The sequence below is a fragment of the Oratosquilla oratoria genome, chromosome 26 (assembly GCF_046742065.1).
Source record: "Oratosquilla oratoria isolate Oo_2021 chromosome 26, ASM4674206v1, whole genome shotgun sequence".
In the NCBI taxonomy this organism is placed as follows: domain Eukaryota; kingdom Metazoa; phylum Arthropoda; class Malacostraca; order Stomatopoda; family Squillidae; genus Oratosquilla; species Oratosquilla oratoria.
In genome coordinates, this window is record NC_134802.1 from 44,343,848 (window position 1) to 44,365,013 (window position 21,166).

Genomic DNA, 21,166 nt, shown 5'->3' on the forward strand with positions numbered 1-21,166 from the left:
ACATAACTATCATTACTATATATGAAAATGTTACTTCTTCCTTATATGGGAGGTAGCCAACCAAGGCATGCATCCACCCCAGTTCTATCGCTTTCCTTATTATGGCTCTTGTGAACAAAGGGTCACATTATTACAGTATCAAGGAAGCTTGCTGGCTGAGCAGGTTAGGGGGTCGTTACTTGCAGCGAAGGTCAAGGGGATGGTGGTTCGAGTCCTGCCACTGGCAAAGTTGAACTAAGGGCATGGTTCATTAAATTCCAAGCTACAAAGTCCTCTGTAAGGGGCTCTGTCCTAGCCTTCTGATAGGGGGGTTGTTTGTGATGTTAAACCATATAATTTATTATTCATTACAAATAAACTTTTTGCATAGTATTGGTGAAGTATTACCTTCATTATCATATTAGCACTATAAACTTGAAGCCACATTGCAATAAAATCATCAATACAACTGCAGCTTCCCTACTGATCTACTTAGTAGGAGGTATCATTATTGAAAGACAACAGTGTATCTCAAAGATAAATAAACACAATTAATTTTCACACCTTTTAATGGTCAATTATCACCAATTACTTGAAGAGCAAAATAAAAATGTTAACAGAATAAATATAAACTTCAAAATTGTGTGCAAAAATACTTTATCAAATCCAATTTGTGAACTATTCCAAATATACACAATAGAACACTAAGCCTGGTTATTTTCCCATTACTTAAAAGGTAATAACATTATAACAAAATTAATGGCTGGTAAGTTTCACATGCTATTATACTGGTTGTACTTCTCAGTATTAAGTCCACAACTGAGGCAGCCTCTGCTGAGGTGCAATATGCAACAATTGGGTTGGTTTTAAGATGTCCCCACATCATGTTCAGGCATTCCGAGGCAAAGTTTCACACCAAAATTCAATGGTAAGGTTTCAATAGGTCTGTTCTTTTACATAGAACCCCCCAAAAGTCATAGATTGTACCATTATACCTGTAGAATTTTATTTGAAAAATCTATGGTTGTGATTTGGAGCGAATCAAAACCCGAAACATCACTTCCTTCTATTCTGGGGTTGATTTGTGACAAAAATAGCTGTAAAACAATAGTGGTCACCCAGCAATTGTTTTTTCTTGTTTTCTATTGCGTACTGCCTACCTCACTTCAGCAGGGAACAACACGATTCTTGACACAAAACCATGCATTACAAAACAACTATTTCAACACAGAAGAATGCCCAACCTTTACAGCCCACCTTTTTGACACCAAGTTGACGGAGAGCAGCACCATTTAGTGTTCCATCCTTCAGTAAGCCTTATCAAACCACTACCTTTAAACAGGTTAAGGTTTCTCAGCATGTAATATACAAGAATAAATAAACTGACATACTAATTACCTTGATCCTATACTGAGTGTGCTTTGTCCTGGCCACCCTCATTACAATGGGGGAAGGGCCTGTAGTAAGTGTGTGTGTGTACGAGTATGTGAGTGTGTGTATGTATGTGTGCATATATAAATATGCACATAAACATTACAGAGTCCCCGAGTTACAAACATTTGACTTACAAATTTTTGGAAGATGAGGAAATAGCTGATCTCTACTTGAAAATCAAATTTATGCTTTGCTGTTAATGTTCATTTAGCAGTATAGCAGTGAGAAGCATTCTAGTATTTTATGTATTTGTATGTATATATGGAAGACAGAGAATGGGCTGGATGGATGAGGTGAATAGGGACTTGGGTACAAGAGGAATGCCTGCCAAGCAGGGAAGAGGGCAAGATCAGTTTACGTTGAGAGTGGGCGGATGTGAATGACATTGATGTGGTCCAAAGGGATTTCTTTTCATCTACTCTGTAAACTCTTGAATGGACGAGGGGGAGGGTTGCCATGTAACGAAACAGTGGAGAGTAAACCAGCTTTGGCTGTTGGGCCCTGCTGTGAAGGTGATGTCTTATGTGAGCTAGTACAAGGATGATCCTTTATCAACAAAGCTAGGATAAATTGGACAGCATATTGAGTGAGTAGAGGGTGGGTGTATACTTTGCCTGGGCACCTTTGACTTATAAGAGAAAGGGCCTCTTGGTATGTATGTGTATATATTTACATGTACAGTATGAAGCAATGTTAAAAAATCTGCCATATCTTGGCAAAGTAAGATTAGTTATATATCTTGTGCATTTACATTTTTTCTTACTTCTTTGGACTGTACAGCATTAGCTTTTAAACATGTTTATTTAGTAGTACATCACCACTAGTGCATACTTTGGTTCTGTACACAATAGAACAGCCTTCAAGAATGTCAATTGTTCATAACTCGAGGACTCTGTACCATTCTGAACACAATGTACTACTCTGTCTACAGTGAAGGAAATTTATGTCAAACTTGGAAATTAATAACTGCAAAAACATTAAAATTCTATTAGTTATGTTAAAGAATAGCTTGCAGCTGCAAAAATAAGGACCACCACCACTGATCTGATATTCTTCATCAGGTAGGGGTGCTGGTCAGTCATGGTTGAATGCTTTTATATAAATCCTTCACAGGTTATGGAGTTTTAACTGTCATTACTGTGTGCAATGATCCAGTTTACAAGAGCAACTAGATATATTATGACCATTAAGTAAAACATAATCTGCACAATGTTATAATTTCTTTATATATCTCAAACAATGCTGCAGTGCTCATATTCGAAGCAAATTGTATCTGCAATTATATATACTAGGTAATTGCAAGGTTCCAATTACAAAACCTAAAACTAAAACAGCAGACATTCGTCTTAAACCAAGGCAAAATTGACCAATTTTTTTTCTATATTATATTCATAAGTGGGACCAATGATGAGTACTTTAATGTGATGGCCTTGCAAGATCAACAGGAAAGCTGCCCAGTTTAAAAAATCAGAAATCCCCTCACCTGCAGTAGGAGGTACAGCCCTTGGCTGACACTGTCTCCAGACTGGGGCAAAAAATTTCTCTATCAATTTTTAATTGTATTTCTCAAACTTTTCTACACATGGAGAGCTGACATTTAACAATTGCTCCTTTGCTGTACCACTTTCAGCTGGTAACATGGAAAGAGGCCCACATTAATACAACATAGCCAACAGTCCTAATTTTTTCCCCGCCTGAGAGATATGCGAGAGGGCCTTATTTGCAAGTATAAAAACACAAGAATTATCCACATTATAAACAGCCATGGCCAAACATAATATTTCTGCAATACAGAACAGTTTCTAGAGCTATTTGTCCTTTTCAATTAATTATGGTGAATGTGTGATCTTGTGCAAAATCAAAAGTTGTATACAGCACGCACTTTTCTTAATTTACATTACAGCACCAGCAAGGTAAGATAGAGATCTCACAATACTTTAATCCTATGTTTAAATTTTCAAGTGAACCATCCTTTGGTAAATACAAAACCAAACATATTTTGACTTTTTTTTTTATCTTAGACATGGCCCTTGTACAGGAAAATTGGACTCGGTATTTGTCTAATGCAAAACTCATTCCAAGTAGCTTTTCTACAATGTAAAGAAAATAGTCACCTTTATGAAAGAAAACAATGACAATCAGTATATAAAAAGGGTACAGTTACTATACTCATGAATATACAGGGAGGAAGGATAATCTAAACTGTGAACAATACATAACATTACTACTAAAGAGTGCATTCCAAGTACGAACTAGAAACTTTACCCCGAGGTTCAATCTTTCCTTATAAATGGACAGTCTTGTGCAAAAACACTGAAGAGGATCTATCCATAGATCTCGAGAATGGAGAACTTCATGACATACAAAACAAAACCACGTTTTAAAACAAGTCATAATTCTGATACTGAATATATATTCTGTGGATTCAGAAATGGCTTGAAGGGTGGAGGATACCAAGTTTGAGAACAATTCTTTTGTTTTTGGAGAAAAAAAAAAAAAAAAAAAAATTCATCATTACAATAATGATTTTGCAATTTTTTTTTCGTTAAGGCCAAATCCGAGGGCAGAATACCATACTGAAAGGGTAAATGCTACTTTCATGAATCCCTTCACTACAGACATCTTTCTCGATTCTGTTGCGAGTAACACAACTTTATTCAGCTGATGGCAGCATCTTGTGCCCAAGGGGTTATCGTTTTTCTAAGAGCTCTGGACTACAGGGCAAGATGAATTGTAAAGATGGATGAGAGGTGGGCTGTGAAACACTGTGCAGTTTGCAAAAACCCAATTTTTTTTTCGTTCCTCTTGTACCACAGACCTACCATATAAATCCTGTGTATTTTTCATCGGTTGTTCTATAAAATGTAAAATCCTTATGAAAATAAAATTCAATGAGCAGATGCTACTTACAAAAAGTATTGAACATGAAGTTCCCTAACCTTTCCCATAAAACAAGATGAATATGACACTTCTCTCATTACTATAAAAAGGAAAAATGAAAGATGAAGATAGGATGATATTTAAAAATGCTTGTTCCAAAAGATTTTTCACTACTGATTATGTCAATGCTATGAGATGTTTTCCGCTTTTCTGCAAAATTTTGCATTAATAAAGGAATGATTATTTTGGGAGAATTTTTTTTCTTCAATTTATTACATTTGCATGAATCTCTAAGCATATCAACAAATCTATTATACAGACTACAGACAGAAGTCAAATATGCATAGAAAGACAAAACCCTGTTAAAAGTGATTGAATTATGCACAGTTGATATGTTTCACACTTTTTCTATTTCTCAAATGTGCCATATGTCCTTCTCCCATTAATGGACAACAGTAAAATATAAACATACTTTGCCACGATCACAAAAAAAAAAGTTTGGCAACTACATACATTTTGGCTTTTGTGGAAGGCAAAGATTATAGTATGCATCAGCTTTCCAAAAACTTGACCCTTTCCAACCACACCATCCCTGTTTTTGAATTGTGTGCAAGTCCTCTAACCCAGTGTAGTGGGGATCAAGAATGAGGAAGCTGATGTCCCCTGTATCAGAGTTGAAATCTACACCTATAATAGTATGGGCAAGAACTCCCCCACCTATCATGATTGGTGTGCCTTGGGTGTCGAAGTGGTGGGCCAATTCCCTACCCTTACTGGACAAATCTGCTCCACTGTTGACAAAGATGAATTTCGATGTTATGCCGTACAGATTATCCAAAACGAATCCGACCTCTGTGGAGCCTATCCACTGTGAGGAACCGACAAACTTTGGAGGTTTGTCTCCAATGTCGACCAAACACTGTTGAATTTCCCTGTGGGTTGGGATGGATTTGTCCACGTAACCCTGATGCCGAAACCATGATACAACCGTTTGTAATGATCGGTAAGCACAACCCCATTTGTTATCATCAAAACGATCCTGCATGTAATGATGATACCCATAAGTGCCGCTAACTATACTAACATTTCCATTTACACTAGAGGGTTTGACGCCAACATGAGTATTAGTCAGAACAACGGATAAGCCGTCACCTGGAAACTCATACCTGTTGGCACGTCTGACAATTGGGCAATCAGTCGGAAGGAGGAGTGACTGGTGTATGATGCTCCTATAATCCTGAAAATACGTTTCATCAACTTGTTCTGGATAAACCAAACCAAGGAAGTGCCCACAGTGATAGGGAAGAACATTAATGCTGCTTAGTGCAGACGCTATTTTTGGGTCTGTCAGTTGATTTATAAGCCACTGTTCAACAAGAAGTAGGTGACGATGAATTGCTTTGACAAATACTCTTGCAAGCTGTGTAACATGTAGAGACTTAGAGATGTACACAACAAGGTCCCCTTTTAAGTCTGTCTTGGCAATATCGCCCTTCTGGTTATCCAAGTGCACAACTGGTGAATTAGAAGAATTAGACAAACTCCTATTCAAGAAAAGTTGGAAGTTCAATGGACACTGGCTAGGTGTTGCTTTCTTCTTGCCTGGGTCTTTTAATAAGCACTCTACTTCATCAGAATCATTTACCAAACCACCATCACTTAATATTCCACCTTGATTGTTTTGTAGAATTAATTTTGTATTTTTCAACCTGAAGCACGATACTGGGGAATTTAATAACTCTATCTGCTTGTGAATGGCAGACCGCACACTTGCAGGGCTCCTGCGGTACCCAAGATTCAGGGAAAAGTGAGTCCTTGCAATGGCATAGTGTTGGGTGATCTCCTCAGGAGATACTACGGAGTACTCAACGGAATGGATACCAGTTTCATCCCCAGCATACACTTGTAAAGTATTCTGATCCCATGTTACTGCAAGATCTCCATCCTGTAAAGAGGAATATGTACACAATTAAAATTCAACTATTATATGCACACGACAATGTTTCTGCTACAAAACACAGGAGCAATTGAGGAAATATGCAAGTGAATTTAGCAGCATTTGCTAGAAGACACAATGTTATTGTAACAAACAGCAAGGTAATAGTGGTTGCGGAGTGTGGATGAGCAGGTAGTAAAGTATATATATTTGTGGATTATTATACAGAGGAACCTCAGAAACTTAATCCATTCTATGACTCCATTCTTAAACTAAACTGTTTGCTAACCAAAGTAATTATAGCAAATGTGCCAAAGCACTACTGAATTGGTGGGATTGCTTTTATAGGAGTATGTGCATGCTTGTACCCCAAAGTATCATTTGTTAACATAAAAATTCTTCACAAAACTTGTATATTAATGGATTTGTTAATTAAATGGGGCATTAGTTATCTGAGGTTCAAGTGTACATAAGAATAGAAGACTGGAAGAAGAAACAAGTCACAGAATGAGGGAGGGAGACATGGTACAAGATACTCTGACAGTGGAGAAGAATAAGGAGGAAAAAAAAAAAAAAAAGTCAGCGAGAGCAACGAAAGGAATATATAAAGCAAAAGTTGTGCCAATTATTACATATGGGGGTGAGACCTACATGATAAATATATAACAAAAAAGTTGTGTTGAGACAGTGGAAATGATGCATTTGAGAGCTGGCAAGACTGGAACAAGCTAATCTGAGGTGATAAGGTTATATTATGAGAATGGATGGAAGTTCATGTTTTTGGAGAATGTTGGTACCAGGAGCACTTACTATTTTGTCTTCTTGCAATATGGGTGCCAAAGAGAATTATATATCCCTACTGCCAATTTTCAAAGCCCCTTAACAACCCCATACCTCCATCTATAGGTACAACCTCATGGGACAGTCTCTGTCTCCAGACTGGGCCTAGGATACGAGTTGGTACAGGTTTAATGTGGGATGGATATGTGATCATTAGCATGTCCATGCAATTCTTGCTTGTCTTGGAAATGATATATCTGCTGGCTATGTTATGGAGTGCTTCTTTCGTCACTCAGGTCAGGTCAAACCGGGTAGCTGCTTCAGTTAGCGATATGGCGAGTGAATGTGTCACTGTGTTCAGCGCCGAAGAGGTACAATCTCTACTTAGTAGAATTGAAGCCTTGGAGGATGCTGTTAAGTGCCTTAAAGAGGAGAATCGAGTTCTCCGCTCGAAGGCCCATGATACGGAAGGCAATATTAGCGATGAGCATGGATGGAATACGGTGAGAAATAAGATGCGGAAAAGTGGAAAAAAGTCCTCACCAGTCCCACTGAAATGCAAAAACTCGTTTCAAGTGCTGGCAAATCTGCAGGAAGAAGGAACTAATGAAATCCAAGAGAAGAAGGAAAGGGCAGACGCTGGATCCCTGCCCACAGGTAAGATTTTGGTAGTAGGAGACAGTCAAGTGAGGTATTTAGACAGGGTTTTCTGCGACAAAGATAGGAAGCATAGGACGCAGGTGTGTTTCCCCGGCGCGGGCATAGGTGATGTTAGAGATAGGATTGAAGAGTGTCTAGTAGGGGAAGGTAAGGACCCAGTAGTTTGCTTAAGTGCCGGAGGAAATGATATAGGTAAGTTAGGGAGTGAGGAATTATTTGCGTGGTACCGAGATGCGCTAGACAAGATCAGAAATAGGGGAGGGGTTCCTGTAGTATGTGGAATCCTTCCGAGGCGTAGAGTTGGAGGCATGTGGCATTCCAGGGATATTGCAATGAATTGCAGGCTGGCAAAACATTGTAAGGCTAATGGATGGGCATTTGTCGACAACTGGGATCACTTTTACGGTAAGAATCACCTATACACAAGGGACGGAGTGCACTTGTCTCCCAAAGGATTTCGGCTCCTTGCTGAATCCCTTGAGCGAGAAGTAGGCATCCTACAGGGTTTTTTCGGGTAGATTATGTGGGAGTAGGGGGGGAAGTATCGGAATATAGTTTAGGAAATAGAAACAACTTAGAGGACTGTACAAAAAATCACCAAAGCAGGTGGAGGGAAGATAAACTTAAAGTTTACTATACAAATAGTAGGAGCATAATTAATAAAATTGATTTGCTGCGAGGTAAAGCATGCGTAGAAAATTTCGATATTATAGCCATTACTGAATCCTGGATCAACATGGCTGATAAACATTTCCTTCCGGAAATCGAAATAGAAGGATATAAGTTTTTTCATAAGGATAGGGTCGGCAGGAATGGGGGAGGTGTAGCACTTTTCGTTAAAAATACATTAAACTGTATTATCAACAATTCGATTAAGGAAGAGGACTGTACGGAATCTATTTGGGTAGAGATTATAGGCAATAATAAGAAAGTTATTATTGGCGTCTTGTATAGACCTCCTAACCTTAGCATTGAGCAGACTGATTCCCTAATTCATGAAATTCACAGAGCGTCCCAGTACAAAAACGTTGTAATCATGGGAGATTTTAACTATAGAAACATTGACTGGGAAACTTTAATAGGAGATCATGAAGCGAAAAAATTCCTAGATGTGGTGCAGGATAATTTCCTAAAACAAATGATTACCGATCCTACGAGGGGACAAAATACCCTGGACTTAATTCTAACAAATAATGAGCACCAAATTAGCAGCGTAATAGTGGGCGATAGTCTAGGCTTTAGCGATCATCAAGAAATAAGATTTAATATTATTTGGGAAAAAATAAAAAGTACAAATAACGTTAAATTACCAGACTTCAGGAAAGCAAACTTTGACAATATAAAAACCTATTTGAAATTGAATACGAAAAACAATCCGGACGCTTCAAACATTCTTGATTCTCGTTGCGGGGCTGATAGTCAGAAGTGGGTCAAGGAGGATACGCGTACCTTGGGTCAGGTCTGGGTCAAGGAGAGAAATACGCATACCTTAGGTCAGGTCTGGGTCACAGAGAGTGATGCGCGTGCCTTGGGTCGGGTCAATTCGGGGCGAGGGCCCAAAAATCAGGTCAGTACTTTGGATGAGATGTATAGCAATCTGGCAGATCTAATTATTAATGCACAAAACACATTTATCCCCCTAAAGTCAATACGGAAAAATAGTAATACTCCCAAATGGATGACGGACAGATTGAAACATGAGATCGGAATTAAAAGAGGACTTTACATAAAAATAAAAAACGGGGAATCACACCTTAGATCAAGTTATAACGAAAAGGCAAAGCTGGTTAAAAGGAATACACATTCAGCGAAACGTAATTATGAAATCAAGGTTGCCAGTCAAGCAAAATCCAACCCAAAGGGTTTCTTTCACCTCTATAGAACAAAAAATAAAGAAAGAATAGGACCAATTAAAAACGATGAAAATGTCATGATAGAATCGGAAGAAAAAATGAGTGAGGAGTTTAACAATTATTTTCTATCGGTGTTTACTAATGAGAGGTTAGATAAAGTACCTGACTGTGATCCGATTTTCAGAGGGGATGAAGAAAATAGCCTAACTAATATCAGCATTAGTAAAGAAGAAGTTATCAAGCAGATTGACAGACTTAAAGCTACAAAATCTCCGGGTCCGAACGAAATTTTTCCAAGAATGCTTAAAGAGTGTAAATTTGAAATCTGCGACCAGTTAACTGAAATATTCAATAAATCGGTAGACACTGGTTCTGTTCCAACTGCTTGGAGGCAGGCAAACGTTGTTCCTGTTTTTAAGAAGGGAGATAGATCGACCATATGCAACTACAGGCCAATCAGTTTGACATCGGTTATAGGAAAAATGCTTGAATCAATAATAGTAAATAGACTCAGAGAACACATTGAAGGGCATAATTTAATTCGTGATTCACAGCATGGTTTCTCCAAAGGTAAGTCATGCATGACTAATCTTCTATCCTTTTACACTAAGGTATATAAGGCGTCAGACAACAATGAAAATTACGATGTTATTTACCTTGACTTTAGCAAAGCGTTCGACAAAGTGCCACACCAGAGACTACTAAATAAAATCAAAGCCCATGGCATAGGAGGAAAAGTGTTAGAATGGATTAGAGCTTGGATTAGTAACAGAAAACAGCGGGTCACCATAAATGGAATAAAATCTAGGTGGGGTAATGTTACTAGTGGGGTCCCCCAGGGCTCGGTTTTGGGTCCCTTATTGTTCATTATGTATATAAACGACTTAGACGATGGGTTAAATAGTGATGTTAGTAAGTTTGCGGACGACACTAAAATAGGACGCCTAATTAGGTCAGGAGAAGATGCCCAGATTCTGCAGGATGATCTTAATAAACTGTTAACATGGTCGGTGAAATGGCAAATGAACTTCAATATCTCTAAGTGTAGCGTGTTAAACGTAGGGCTACACAACCCCGAAAATAGATACAACTTAGATGACACGTTTTTAGAAAAATCTGAGTGCGAGAGGGACTTGGGAGTTCTGGTGAGTCCGGACCTTAAAACCAGGAAGCAGTGCATTAGCGCCAGAAATAAAGCAAACAGAGCATTAGGCTTCATTGCTAGGACGGTAACGAATAGAAGTGCAGAGGTAATTATCAAACTCTATCTAGCGATAGTTAGACCCATCCTTGACTATGCGGTACAGTTTTGGTCTCCGTCCTACAGAATGGACATAAATTCACTAGAATCAGTACAGAGAAGAATGACCAAAATGATACAAGGACTCGGAAATTTGCCTTACAAAGAGAGGCTTAGGCACCTAAACTTACACTCTCTGGAAAGACGCAGAGTGCGGGGTGATCTAATAGAAGTGTTCAAGTGGATCAAAGGCTATAACAAGGGTGATGCAAACAAGGTCATCATAATAAAACAACAGGGCAGGACTCGCAGTAATGGGTATAAACTGGACAAATTTAGATTTAAGAAGGAAATAGGCAAGAATTGGTTTACAAATAGGGTGGTCGATGAATGGAATAAACTTAGTAACCACGTAGTAAGCGCTGAAACTATCAGTTGTTTTAAAAAACGATTAGACAACTTTATGGATGGGGACGACAGGTGGTGATGGATACGGAGCTGCCTAGTGTAGGCCTTATGGTCTTTTGCAGTCTCCTTTATTTCTTATGTTCTTATATGAGTATGTATGTGTTTTTGTACAGACACAATGTGGAGCACTGGAGGTAAGTTATTGTAGATGTTTGAGTAGATCATTGTTGGGGTAATTCCCATGTTATATTTGGTGGGCTGTGTTTATGTAATGTGATGGGTTTGAGGGCTCTTGCACAGAACTGTAACTATCATTGTCATGTGCTGCTTTACAGGAAGGCTTCTGGTTTCTGAATGGTGATACAAAATAATATTTAGAAATGCAATTGTACAAATATGGTTGTACATATAATTTCAAAACTATATAGTAAACCTTACCCCAATCTGAGGAGTTTTTGTTTCCTCTGTAGACACAGAGAAGATGCCCAAACACTTGATTGGTGATGGTAGAAGAAGAGACACATCATGTGGCCATGAATTCTTGGTGGTTGTGCCACTTGCAAGGACTGTTGTTATAAGATAGCCTCCCTCTGTCTCACAGCCATACAGGTCTCCAGTGACAAGTTCCGTTTGTTTCTCTATTCGCTGCAAACAAAAATTTTGTTACATACATATTTAGACAAATTTATCTTAGAAAAGATAGGAAAATAAACCAATAGTTTGTGACACTCATGTACGTGTGTGTGATTCACCATGGTGGATCACATGTTGGACTTGTGACCAACAGCTATTTCCCTTCTGGAAAAGAGCTCTGAGTTCATATATGACTAATCTATGGGTAATGCTGTGACCTTACATGCACAGAAACCCTCCACTCCCCACCCATTGCAGTTGGAGAAATGACTCGCAGCGCATCAATACCAAAATTATTTCAGCCCTGGATGGGATTCAAACCTGGACCACCATAGTGGCAGTTGTGACTGCTACCATTGCACCATCAAGTGTGTGTTAGCAAACTGGTGTGTCAGGTGCACAATGTTGGTTATATACTGTCCTTACTCCCTGTGCCTTGCATAACACACTAGGTTACTGGAGGTTATACCAAACCATTACAGAGCATAACTACCTTGGAGTTATATCTGTCTTGCCATAATCCCATGACAACAAAGGGAGTGCCATGAAGATGAATGAAATATTCTATCTCTGTCAATACACCAAAGACTTCTTCCCCCCTTATAAGGGATGTACCCAGCTCAGAAGTGCAGTGGCTGCAGTGTCACAGCCCATCATAACTGGCACTGTTCTTCTCTGTTCCTTCTTGCATGGGGAGGGGGGGGGTGCTTGCCACCCACACAGATATCAGAATAAGACCCTATGCAGGACAGTCTCTCCCCCTCTTATGTATCTGTATCTGGTCTGGGAAGAAAGCAGAGGTCCTTAAATCTAGTAACAAGGTTGTACTACCATGCTGTTGCTATGCTGACCCCTGGCCATTAATCTTGTGCACTTTACTGTGGTCTCCATGATCTGAGCAATTATGGGTGCCAGGGGTAGCATAAGCCTGTTGAACCAAAATGCTGCCTTGGTAGCATCATCTGCCATAATGTTACCAGGAACACCTATATTACTGGGAATCCAGTGAAATATTAAAAGGCCTGTCCTGGCAAAAACACATGAACTGAACAGATGTTATATGTTATTGGTCATATTACTACTATGAGTACATTTGTTGCCTCCATTGAGTCTGTGTGGATCACAACTGCCTCTGATGGGAGGAGAGGGCATGGTCTAGGGCCTTTGAGATGGTAGTGAGCTTTGGTGCCCTCTCTTGACAGAGCAGTTTCCCCATCACTGATGATGAAGTCCACTTCATAGATTCCTGTGAAGGTGTCCACAGAATTGTGTAATATGATGAGTTTGCAAGTGGAGTGACACTCCTTATGGCCCCAAGAATAATTGGCCTAAACCTGTTTGGGTCATAATCGGACTTCTTTCTTGCAAGGCAAAGGTCAGAAACCTGGAACAAAGAGACTGCCAAGGAGGAGGGATAATGATTTTGGGCTTGATAATGGACAAGATCTTGCAGGCTGAAAATATGAATTGCTCATGCTGCACGGGACTTCAGGTAGAGCCTGTAGGCTGTACCTCTAGTCCAGGATCCTCATGAGGTGCTTAATGATATCACTCACCCTAGGACTTCTAAAATTCACTCCATCCACTTCTGCTTTCCAGACTTTGGGCAGGGGATGTATTGTTTTGAAGGGTTGCTGTTGTGCTCTTCCTTGTTTTTCTCCATCTCCATGAGGGAACAGTGTGTAACAGCAAAATTGCCATGCTCTTTATGGATTTATCTAACTAGTATACAAGAGAAAAGATACAATTCTTGGGTCCTGTATCTCATTTTCTGTTTGTCACACCTAGTCTTAAACGCATTTATGGTGCCAACTTTTGCTATATCACTTTCTAGGTTATGTCAGGAGTTGACTCATATGTTAAACTGTACTTCAAATGTTGTCTTTTTCAAATTGTTCCCATGGTTTGGGCTCATGATGCCCTTCATTCCATAACCAAGATATCCTCTCCGTCAATTCTGTACACACCATTCACTGCAATGTCACTTCATTCTCATTATTCTTTTCGTAATGGCTTGTCCACTGCACTTGTCTCTTTTCATACAGTCTATTTGTAAGGCCAAGTGCAAGTGTAGTCACTATTTTTTGTATTCTCTTTCATTTTTTCTTTTATATATCTTTAAAGGAAATGAAAAATGAGATTGTTGTTCCATTAGAAATTATTTTCAAGAAATCCATCATATCCGGAGATGTCCCAAGAGAATGGAAGCTAGCTAACGTTACTCCCATATTCAAAAAAGGTGACAAAAAGAAACCAAATAACTATAGGCCTATAAGTTTGACTTCGATCGTAGGAAAAATAATGGAAACTATCATCAGAGATGATATCGAATATCATTTAGAAAGTAACCGTTTGATAAATGATAGCCAGCATGGTTTCAGACGGAAACGTTCTTGCGTGACTAACTTACTCGAATTCTACAACACAGTTATCTCGAATTATGACAAAAGAAACAATATAGATTTAATATATCTAGACTTTGCAAAAGCTTTTGATACCGTCCCACACGATAGACTACTTACTAAATTAGCTTTGCATGGAATAAGTGGTAGCCTATTAGGTTGGACTAGTAATTGGTTGAAAGGTCGAAAACAGAGAGTTGTTTTAAATGGAAAAACTTCTGGATGGAAAAATGTTGCAAGTGGAGTTCCTCAGGGTTTCGTTCTTGGGCCACTTCTATTCATAGTATATATAAATGATATAGACAATGGACTAAAATCTACTGTTTCCAAATTTGCTGATGATACAAAACTGTGCGGAGTGGCAAATGATCACTCAAACCAATTAGATATTCAAGAAGATTTAGATCAATTACAGCAATGGTCTGAAAAGTGGCTAATGAAATTTAACACAAGTAAATGCAAGGTAATGCACATAGGTAAAAATAACAGTAAGTACGATTACAAGTTATTTGGAAATTCGTTAACAAAAGTGGATAGTGAAAAAGATCTCGGCGTAATTATCAGTAACGACCTCAAATCATCCAAGCAGTGTATTTCAGCCTCTGAGAAAGCAAATAAGATTCTGGGATTGATTGGGCGATCTTTTGATTTCAAAAGTCCATCACTCATTAACAAGCTATATAAATCGTTAGTTCGTCCACATTTGGAATATGCTGTTTCCGTATGGTCACCGAATCTCATTAAAGACATTGACAGACTGGAAAAAGTACAACGGCGAGCCACAAAACTGATTCCAAATATCAAAAATAAATCATACGAAAATCGACTTAAGCACATGAATCTGTTTTCCCTAAAAAAGCGTAGACTCAGAGGTGACTTGATACAGGTCTTTAAGATTTTAAAGGGAATTGACAACATCAAAAGTGACCAAATTTTCACATTGAATGAGAATCAGACAAGAAACAATGGTCTCAAACTATCCGGAAAGAGATTCAATTTGGAAGTAGGTAGAAACAACTTTGCCAACCGTGTAGTTAATGAATGGAATAAACTTCCTGCACAGGTAGTGCAATGTAGTTCAGTTCGAAGCTTTAAGAATCATTTAGATAAATACCTAAGTAAGATGCTGTAATGATTATAATTTATGTTATATTATTTGTTTTTGTTTTGTTATAATTTGTCTGTCTGATTTTCATTTATTATTAGTTATATGTCAATTTATAATCATTTACTATTTACCTTTTTGTTTGTTATTCAACTATACCTATGCATTTATTTATGTATTTTATTTGTTATTTTTACATTATTATAGTTTTAATTTATTATTATGATTTTTTTTTTTTTTTTTGCATCCGACCTAGATATGGATCAAAAGGTCTCCTGTCGGCATGCTCCGCCTTTGTAATTTTACCAATCAAATTATACTACCATTGTTTCCTATGACTTTTAAGGGTATTTTTTCAGAAGTGCATGCCTACATGATATAGCATTAGAAAATTAAATAATAATTTTTAAATTATAATACATCAACATAAAATAGGTTTTTCTTGGCAGAAATCAATACAGAAAAAGTTGCTAGGAGTGTTACACAAACGAAAAGAGCTGCCATCTTTGTATTGATGGATTCGGGGGTTGAAGATGGCGACCCTAATTACCTTTAGAACAGTGGTTCTTAACCTTTTTTCAGTGCCTGTACTCCTTGATGATCTAAAAAAAAAATCTTGTACCCTTATCCAATATAAATACAATGCAAACATATGAATAGGATTAGTGATACAAACCTTGCTGAGAAATTATTAGATATATTCCCAATTACTGAACAAAGGTACTTTTTTATTTCAAATTAAAAATGTCAATTAGTAGAAAACAATGAATCCACATTATGCTTTCTAATGGTAGATATACAGCACCATTGCACTGTATCATGTCTGGTACCCCCCCAGGTTCAAGGTTTCATACCTCTTTGGGGTACAGGTGCCCTAAGAATCGCTGCTCTAGAATTACAGGTGCTGAATTACTAAATGCCGGTTAGGTTAGGTAGGTTGGTATTTTTTTTTAGAAGTGTACACCTTTGCAGTATAGCATCACAAAATTAAATATTAATTTTGTAAATTATATTACATCAATGTAATTAATATTTTTCTTGGCAAAAGTCAATATCAGAAAACATTGTTAAAAGCTATGCAGAAATTAATAAAGTTGCGATGAGTTCTTTAGACACGAACTTTGTTTTGATAGATTTGGTGGTCGGAGACAATGATGACGATCTGATGACCTCTAGAATTACAGGTACCACTATTCTATTGCAGGTTATGTTAGGTAGGTTAGGTTAGAATAGACCAATCTATTAAAATTTCTTTGACCTCTTCCTCTACCAAATCAAAGATGGCAACTCAAGTAGTCAAAGTGACTAGGTTTGTTCCTTTATAGCTTTTAGCAACCTTTTCTATTACTGATTTCTACCAAAAACAAAAATTTTTACATTGATGTATTGCAATTTACCATATTATTATTCAAGTTTCTATTGCTATATCATGTAGGTGTGCTTCTAAAAATTTACAGGTAAGTTAGGTTAGAATAGATGAATTTATCATATTTCAATTTCTTCAACCTCCACACCTATCAAAACAAATATGGCATCTCAAGCAATCAACATGGTTATATTCGTTTATGTATTGCTTTTAGCATTTTTTTTCTATTATCAATTTCTGCCAAGAAACATACAGTATATTATGTAGATGTATTATAATTTACAAAATTAATATCTAATTTTCTATTGTTATATTGCATAGGTGTACGCTTCTGAAAATTTCTCCTTTTAAGTAAATATATTTTACTATGAAAGGGTAGATAGCAAAAAAAAATATATATAGTGACTGGTGCTCAACATTAAGTGGCCAGTGATTCTATTGAAACCAAAATTCAATATACTGCTATTATTTGTTACAGCAAACGCTTTCTACTTTCTTAGGTCTCTTTTAAAGTAATAGAACTAAAAAAGTTGATTAGATTACTAGAACTATCAAAAAACATTGTAATTGATATAAAAATCCTTGCATGCAGAAATAATAAAAAAAATTCTCTCAAAATTCATGAAGAAACAATGTCACAACAATGATATTCTGCCGAGCCACTGAAAAATGCAAAAATAACCAGTCCAATTTAAATGTCATTTCCTTGATTTGTCAATATGAGTTATACAACTCCACATCAATTATGAAGAACTGAGACATCCAATGACTTTACGTTATTAAAGGGCAACAATTGTTGAGTAGGCATATACACCTCCACATGTTCAGTATTTTTACATTGAACATTCCTTATGTTTAAGAGAATTTACATTTTTTCCTCTTGATTTGGAAAAATACACAATTACAAAAAGTTTCATAAATCAATATAATCTAAGAGTTTCAAAGTGTCATAAGCATAGCTGAATATATTGACATTTCGGTTAAAACAATTTCATCGCATAAGAAATACTAAGCTAATTTTGAATAATAAATTCCACATGGTGAGTTTTCCTGCAATCTTTCCTACTGCACTAAATAATATAAAATAAGGTAAAATTTTACTTTCGACCTTTGTTGGAATATAGCAATACAAAATTAAATAGTAATTTTGTAAATTAAAATGTATGAACGTAATATGCAGTTTTGTGTGCGGAAATGAAAATAAAAAAAGTTGCTAAAACATATTTCTGTAACGAAGTTGTGTACTACGAATGGTACGCCATGTTTGTTATGGTAGATTCCGACGTCGGAGAAATGAAAGAACGATAAATTTGTCTAAACTAAAGTAAAGTAAACTAACCTAACCTAACCGGTAAAATTTTACTTTCGACCATTGGAGGAATATAGCCATACAAAAGCTGAGAGAGTGGTTGAAAAGCCCGCCAACGTCTCTCACGACGACGACGACGAGGACCAGCCGGATGATATCTAATTTGCAGGTAATGATTTATTAAACACAGGTTAGGTTAGGTTAGTTTAGTTTTAGACAAATTTATCGTCCTTTCATTTCTCCGACGTCGGCATCTACCACAACAAACTTGGCGTACCATTCGTCGTACACGACTTCGTTAACAGAAATGTTGTAGCAACGTATTTTTATTTTCATTTCCGCACACAAAATTGCATATTACGTTGATACATTTTAATTTACAAAATTACTATTTAATTTTGTATTGCTATATTCAAACAAAGGTCGAAAGTAAAATTTTACCTAAAATATCATAAACAGCGGTAACTAATTAATAAATATTTTTCATTCTTAGGGATAAAACATTGTAGCATCCAGATGACAAATATGCAGTGGAAATAATTTGCATTACTACTTAAATCTAAGGTAGTGAATCAATAGATTTTCGATCAAATACTTAAAGAAACTCATCTGTTGTAAATTGATGTACTGACATACGACTTATCACTTAACAGCATGGCTAATGAAGCTCGCCTGATGGAACCACCTGAGTTAGCTTAATGGTGTCTGACACATAGTATGATAGTTGATGATCCGGTGGCAACAGTATGGTCACAATATCACAAATACCTAATAACTCTTGCGTAACTAAAATCAACTGAGTAATCATATATATCCTATAAAATTTACCTTAGCCACAACTTAATCAAACACATAACCACGCATGTAAAACTTGTAAAAATCTACCTCAACAAGCGGCTTCAGTACTTGACATATGAGAGCCATGTTGACATCACTACTAACTCCATCTGTCGCCCATGTTCTGAAGCTTTGGGGACGATTTCATAATCAATCACCAAATTCTGTAGCAACTGTAACATTGACAACAAGAGGCTATTTAAAGATCAGAGCCTCGTGCCAACTAATGCAGAGGAAACGAATAAACAAAAGCAGTTTTGAATTATTTACGTGAACTAAAAACACAATTTTAATGGATACTATTACTGATATTGATTCAATTATTAGATATAAAATGTCATGTTAAGCGATAAAAAGTTCTAACGTCACTAACTAGAATGTTCAAGAACAGACATTGACCATGCAAGAATGCTATGAAAAATTATGTCAAACCAGTGATAAACATGCATTTATTATCAAACTACGGCACAATGGGCAAGTACCGTAAGTATAATTAAGATCAACAGATGTTTTGACAATCGCTGAGTGACCACATGGACCCCGATGTTATGTATGTATGTATTTATGTGTTTATTTATTTACCAGAAACACAAAAAAAAGGTTATTGAGAATTTATCAATTTCTGTTCCATCCACACTGCGGAAATAAATAAAGTTATATTTAATAGAAGCAAGGGATCAGTTAAGTTCTAAAGTAGACATTCAGCATAAAAAGTGCTAAAACTGATAATGTATTTATTATAAGTATGGATGTCCTTTTTTAGGGGGACAAATCTCCCTATCTTGACTAACTGCATCCTAACAAAAGGAGCGTGCAAAAGGAATGACTAAACCTTTATGATTATTATTAAAAAAAAAAAAAAAAGGAAAGATCATATTGCCAAATATATCCGCAATACATCCCACAGTGCCTACCTTCACACAATCCGCCTAAAAAAAAAAAAAAAAAAAAAAAAAAATCAACGCATCCTCTGCCCTAAACCCACACTGTTTCGTATTGGGGGTATAGGCTGCATGCGATTGTGCAGTATCAATTGCATAGTTGCATGATGCACCCAATGCTTTGGGAACTGTGTTGGGGCGCCCCTATGGACTAGAGGCACACATGATTTTGTCTGCGTTAAATAAAATAGTAAAACATAGAGGAATTATACTTCTTTTGCACTGCGACTATCCCCCATTATGCTGTCCCATCTTAAAACTATTCTGTACCACTTCTTAGAGTATATATTTTCCTTTTCGCCTCTCCCCCTGTGGTACGGGGATGGGACTAGGCATCCTGCTTTCTGTAAAATTATCCTACGAGAAGTCAAGGCATAAGAGGATCTGAGAGATTTCCAACCAGAACCCTTATATTTGGGCAATTAGATAAATACAAACGACACTTAAAAACGCCCAGATAAATATATGGAGTCCAGCCCCAATCTAACTCATCGTTTCCATTGTTTACAAACCCTTTCAATTCGCTATTATAGTCAGCGCAAGGAGAAATGACCGATAAGGCGGGGCTAGGAGATTTCCCGGTGTTGCCACACATGGGCATCCATGGCGAGAACGTGCGTGTGGATGCAATGTTTTCTGAATGCAGTGTGAGGGGGGCGGGGCCAGAGATTAGATGTAGCGGCAACGTCGCTCTCTCTTTTCCATATGCCATGTCTAGACTCGAAGAAACGAAACCTTTGTATAGAAAAAATTGCTTTGATTTTTACCTCAGTGGTGGTGTGTGACAAAAATTATAATATAATTATATGTGGCAACATTATAAAATCATAAAATAGAATGATTAAAATAAAATTATGAAATAATTAGATGTGGCACCACAGGGGAACTCCCAGTGCTCCGCCCTAACGGCCAGTTCTCAGTGCAACGGGTATAGTCCCATAAGGACCAATAGTTCTGTTTGCTGTTTGCATCTCCTCCCTATTCCTTTGATGCAAAATAAACTCAGGGAGTTTTAGGCGCGTGATGCTACATAGCATTCTTGGATAGGCGACTCGAGTATATATTATTAGGGCTCGTTATTATTATTATTCTAACATGTCTATTTTTCTTGTGGTTTGTGGAGCCTGTACTCGCTCAACTTTGCAGGTAGATCAAAAGACACCAGTTAGTAAATTAATATGCATTAAATGTAATTCATTTTCATTTATAATTTCTTGCGCATATATTTACCTACATTTCGACTAAAACACGCAGGACACATTGCTAGAATGGATCAGGAGAGAAAACTACCCAAGGGAGTGTTGGTTAACCCATTCAACTCCGAAGACGTCATCAGTCCTCCTCGAGGAGGACTGATGACGTCATATTTTTCTGGTGCTGTTTGATCATCAAACATTTTGTTG

General features: G+C 37.3%; 1 protein-coding gene across 2 annotated transcripts; it reads right to left on the minus strand.

Annotated features, from left to right (window-relative positions):
• Positions 1-530: 530 nt before the first annotated feature.
• On the minus strand, positions 531-19,025 carry Ufsp2 (UFM1 specific peptidase 2). 2 transcript variants are annotated; one of them, XM_076209624.1, is made up of 3 exons: positions 18,871-19,025; positions 11,609-11,815; positions 531-6,238 (listed from the first exon to the last, which is right to left on the minus strand). In XM_076209624.1, exons 1-3 carry the CDS (start codon positions 18,907-18,909, stop codon positions 4,799-4,801), a joined length of 1,686 nt encoding a protein of 561 aa, XP_076065739.1. In that variant the 5' UTR covers positions 18,910-19,025; the 3' UTR covers positions 531-4,798. The 2 variants fall into 2 exon arrangements, with proteins under 2 accessions (XP_076065739.1, XP_076065740.1); XM_076209625.1 differs by lacking the exon at positions 18,871-19,025 and adding an exon at positions 18,618-18,656.
• Between the last annotated feature and the right edge of the window lie 2,141 nt (positions 19,026-21,166).

Excerpts from the sequence above, each read along its gene's own strand:
- Ufsp2 (XM_076209624.1), bottom strand. The coding sequence starts at position 18,909 with ATGGCTCTCATATGTCAAGTACTGAAGCCGCTTGTTGAG. Across the intron at positions 11,816-18,870 it reads TACTGAAGCCGCTTGTTGAG|CGAATAGAGAAACAAACGGA; the intron begins GTAGATTTTTAC and ends TTTTGTTTGCAG. Across the intron at positions 6,239-11,608 it reads CAAAAACTCCTCAGATTGGG|GATGGAGATCTTGCAGTAAC; the intron begins GTAAGGTTTACT and ends TCCTCTTTACAG.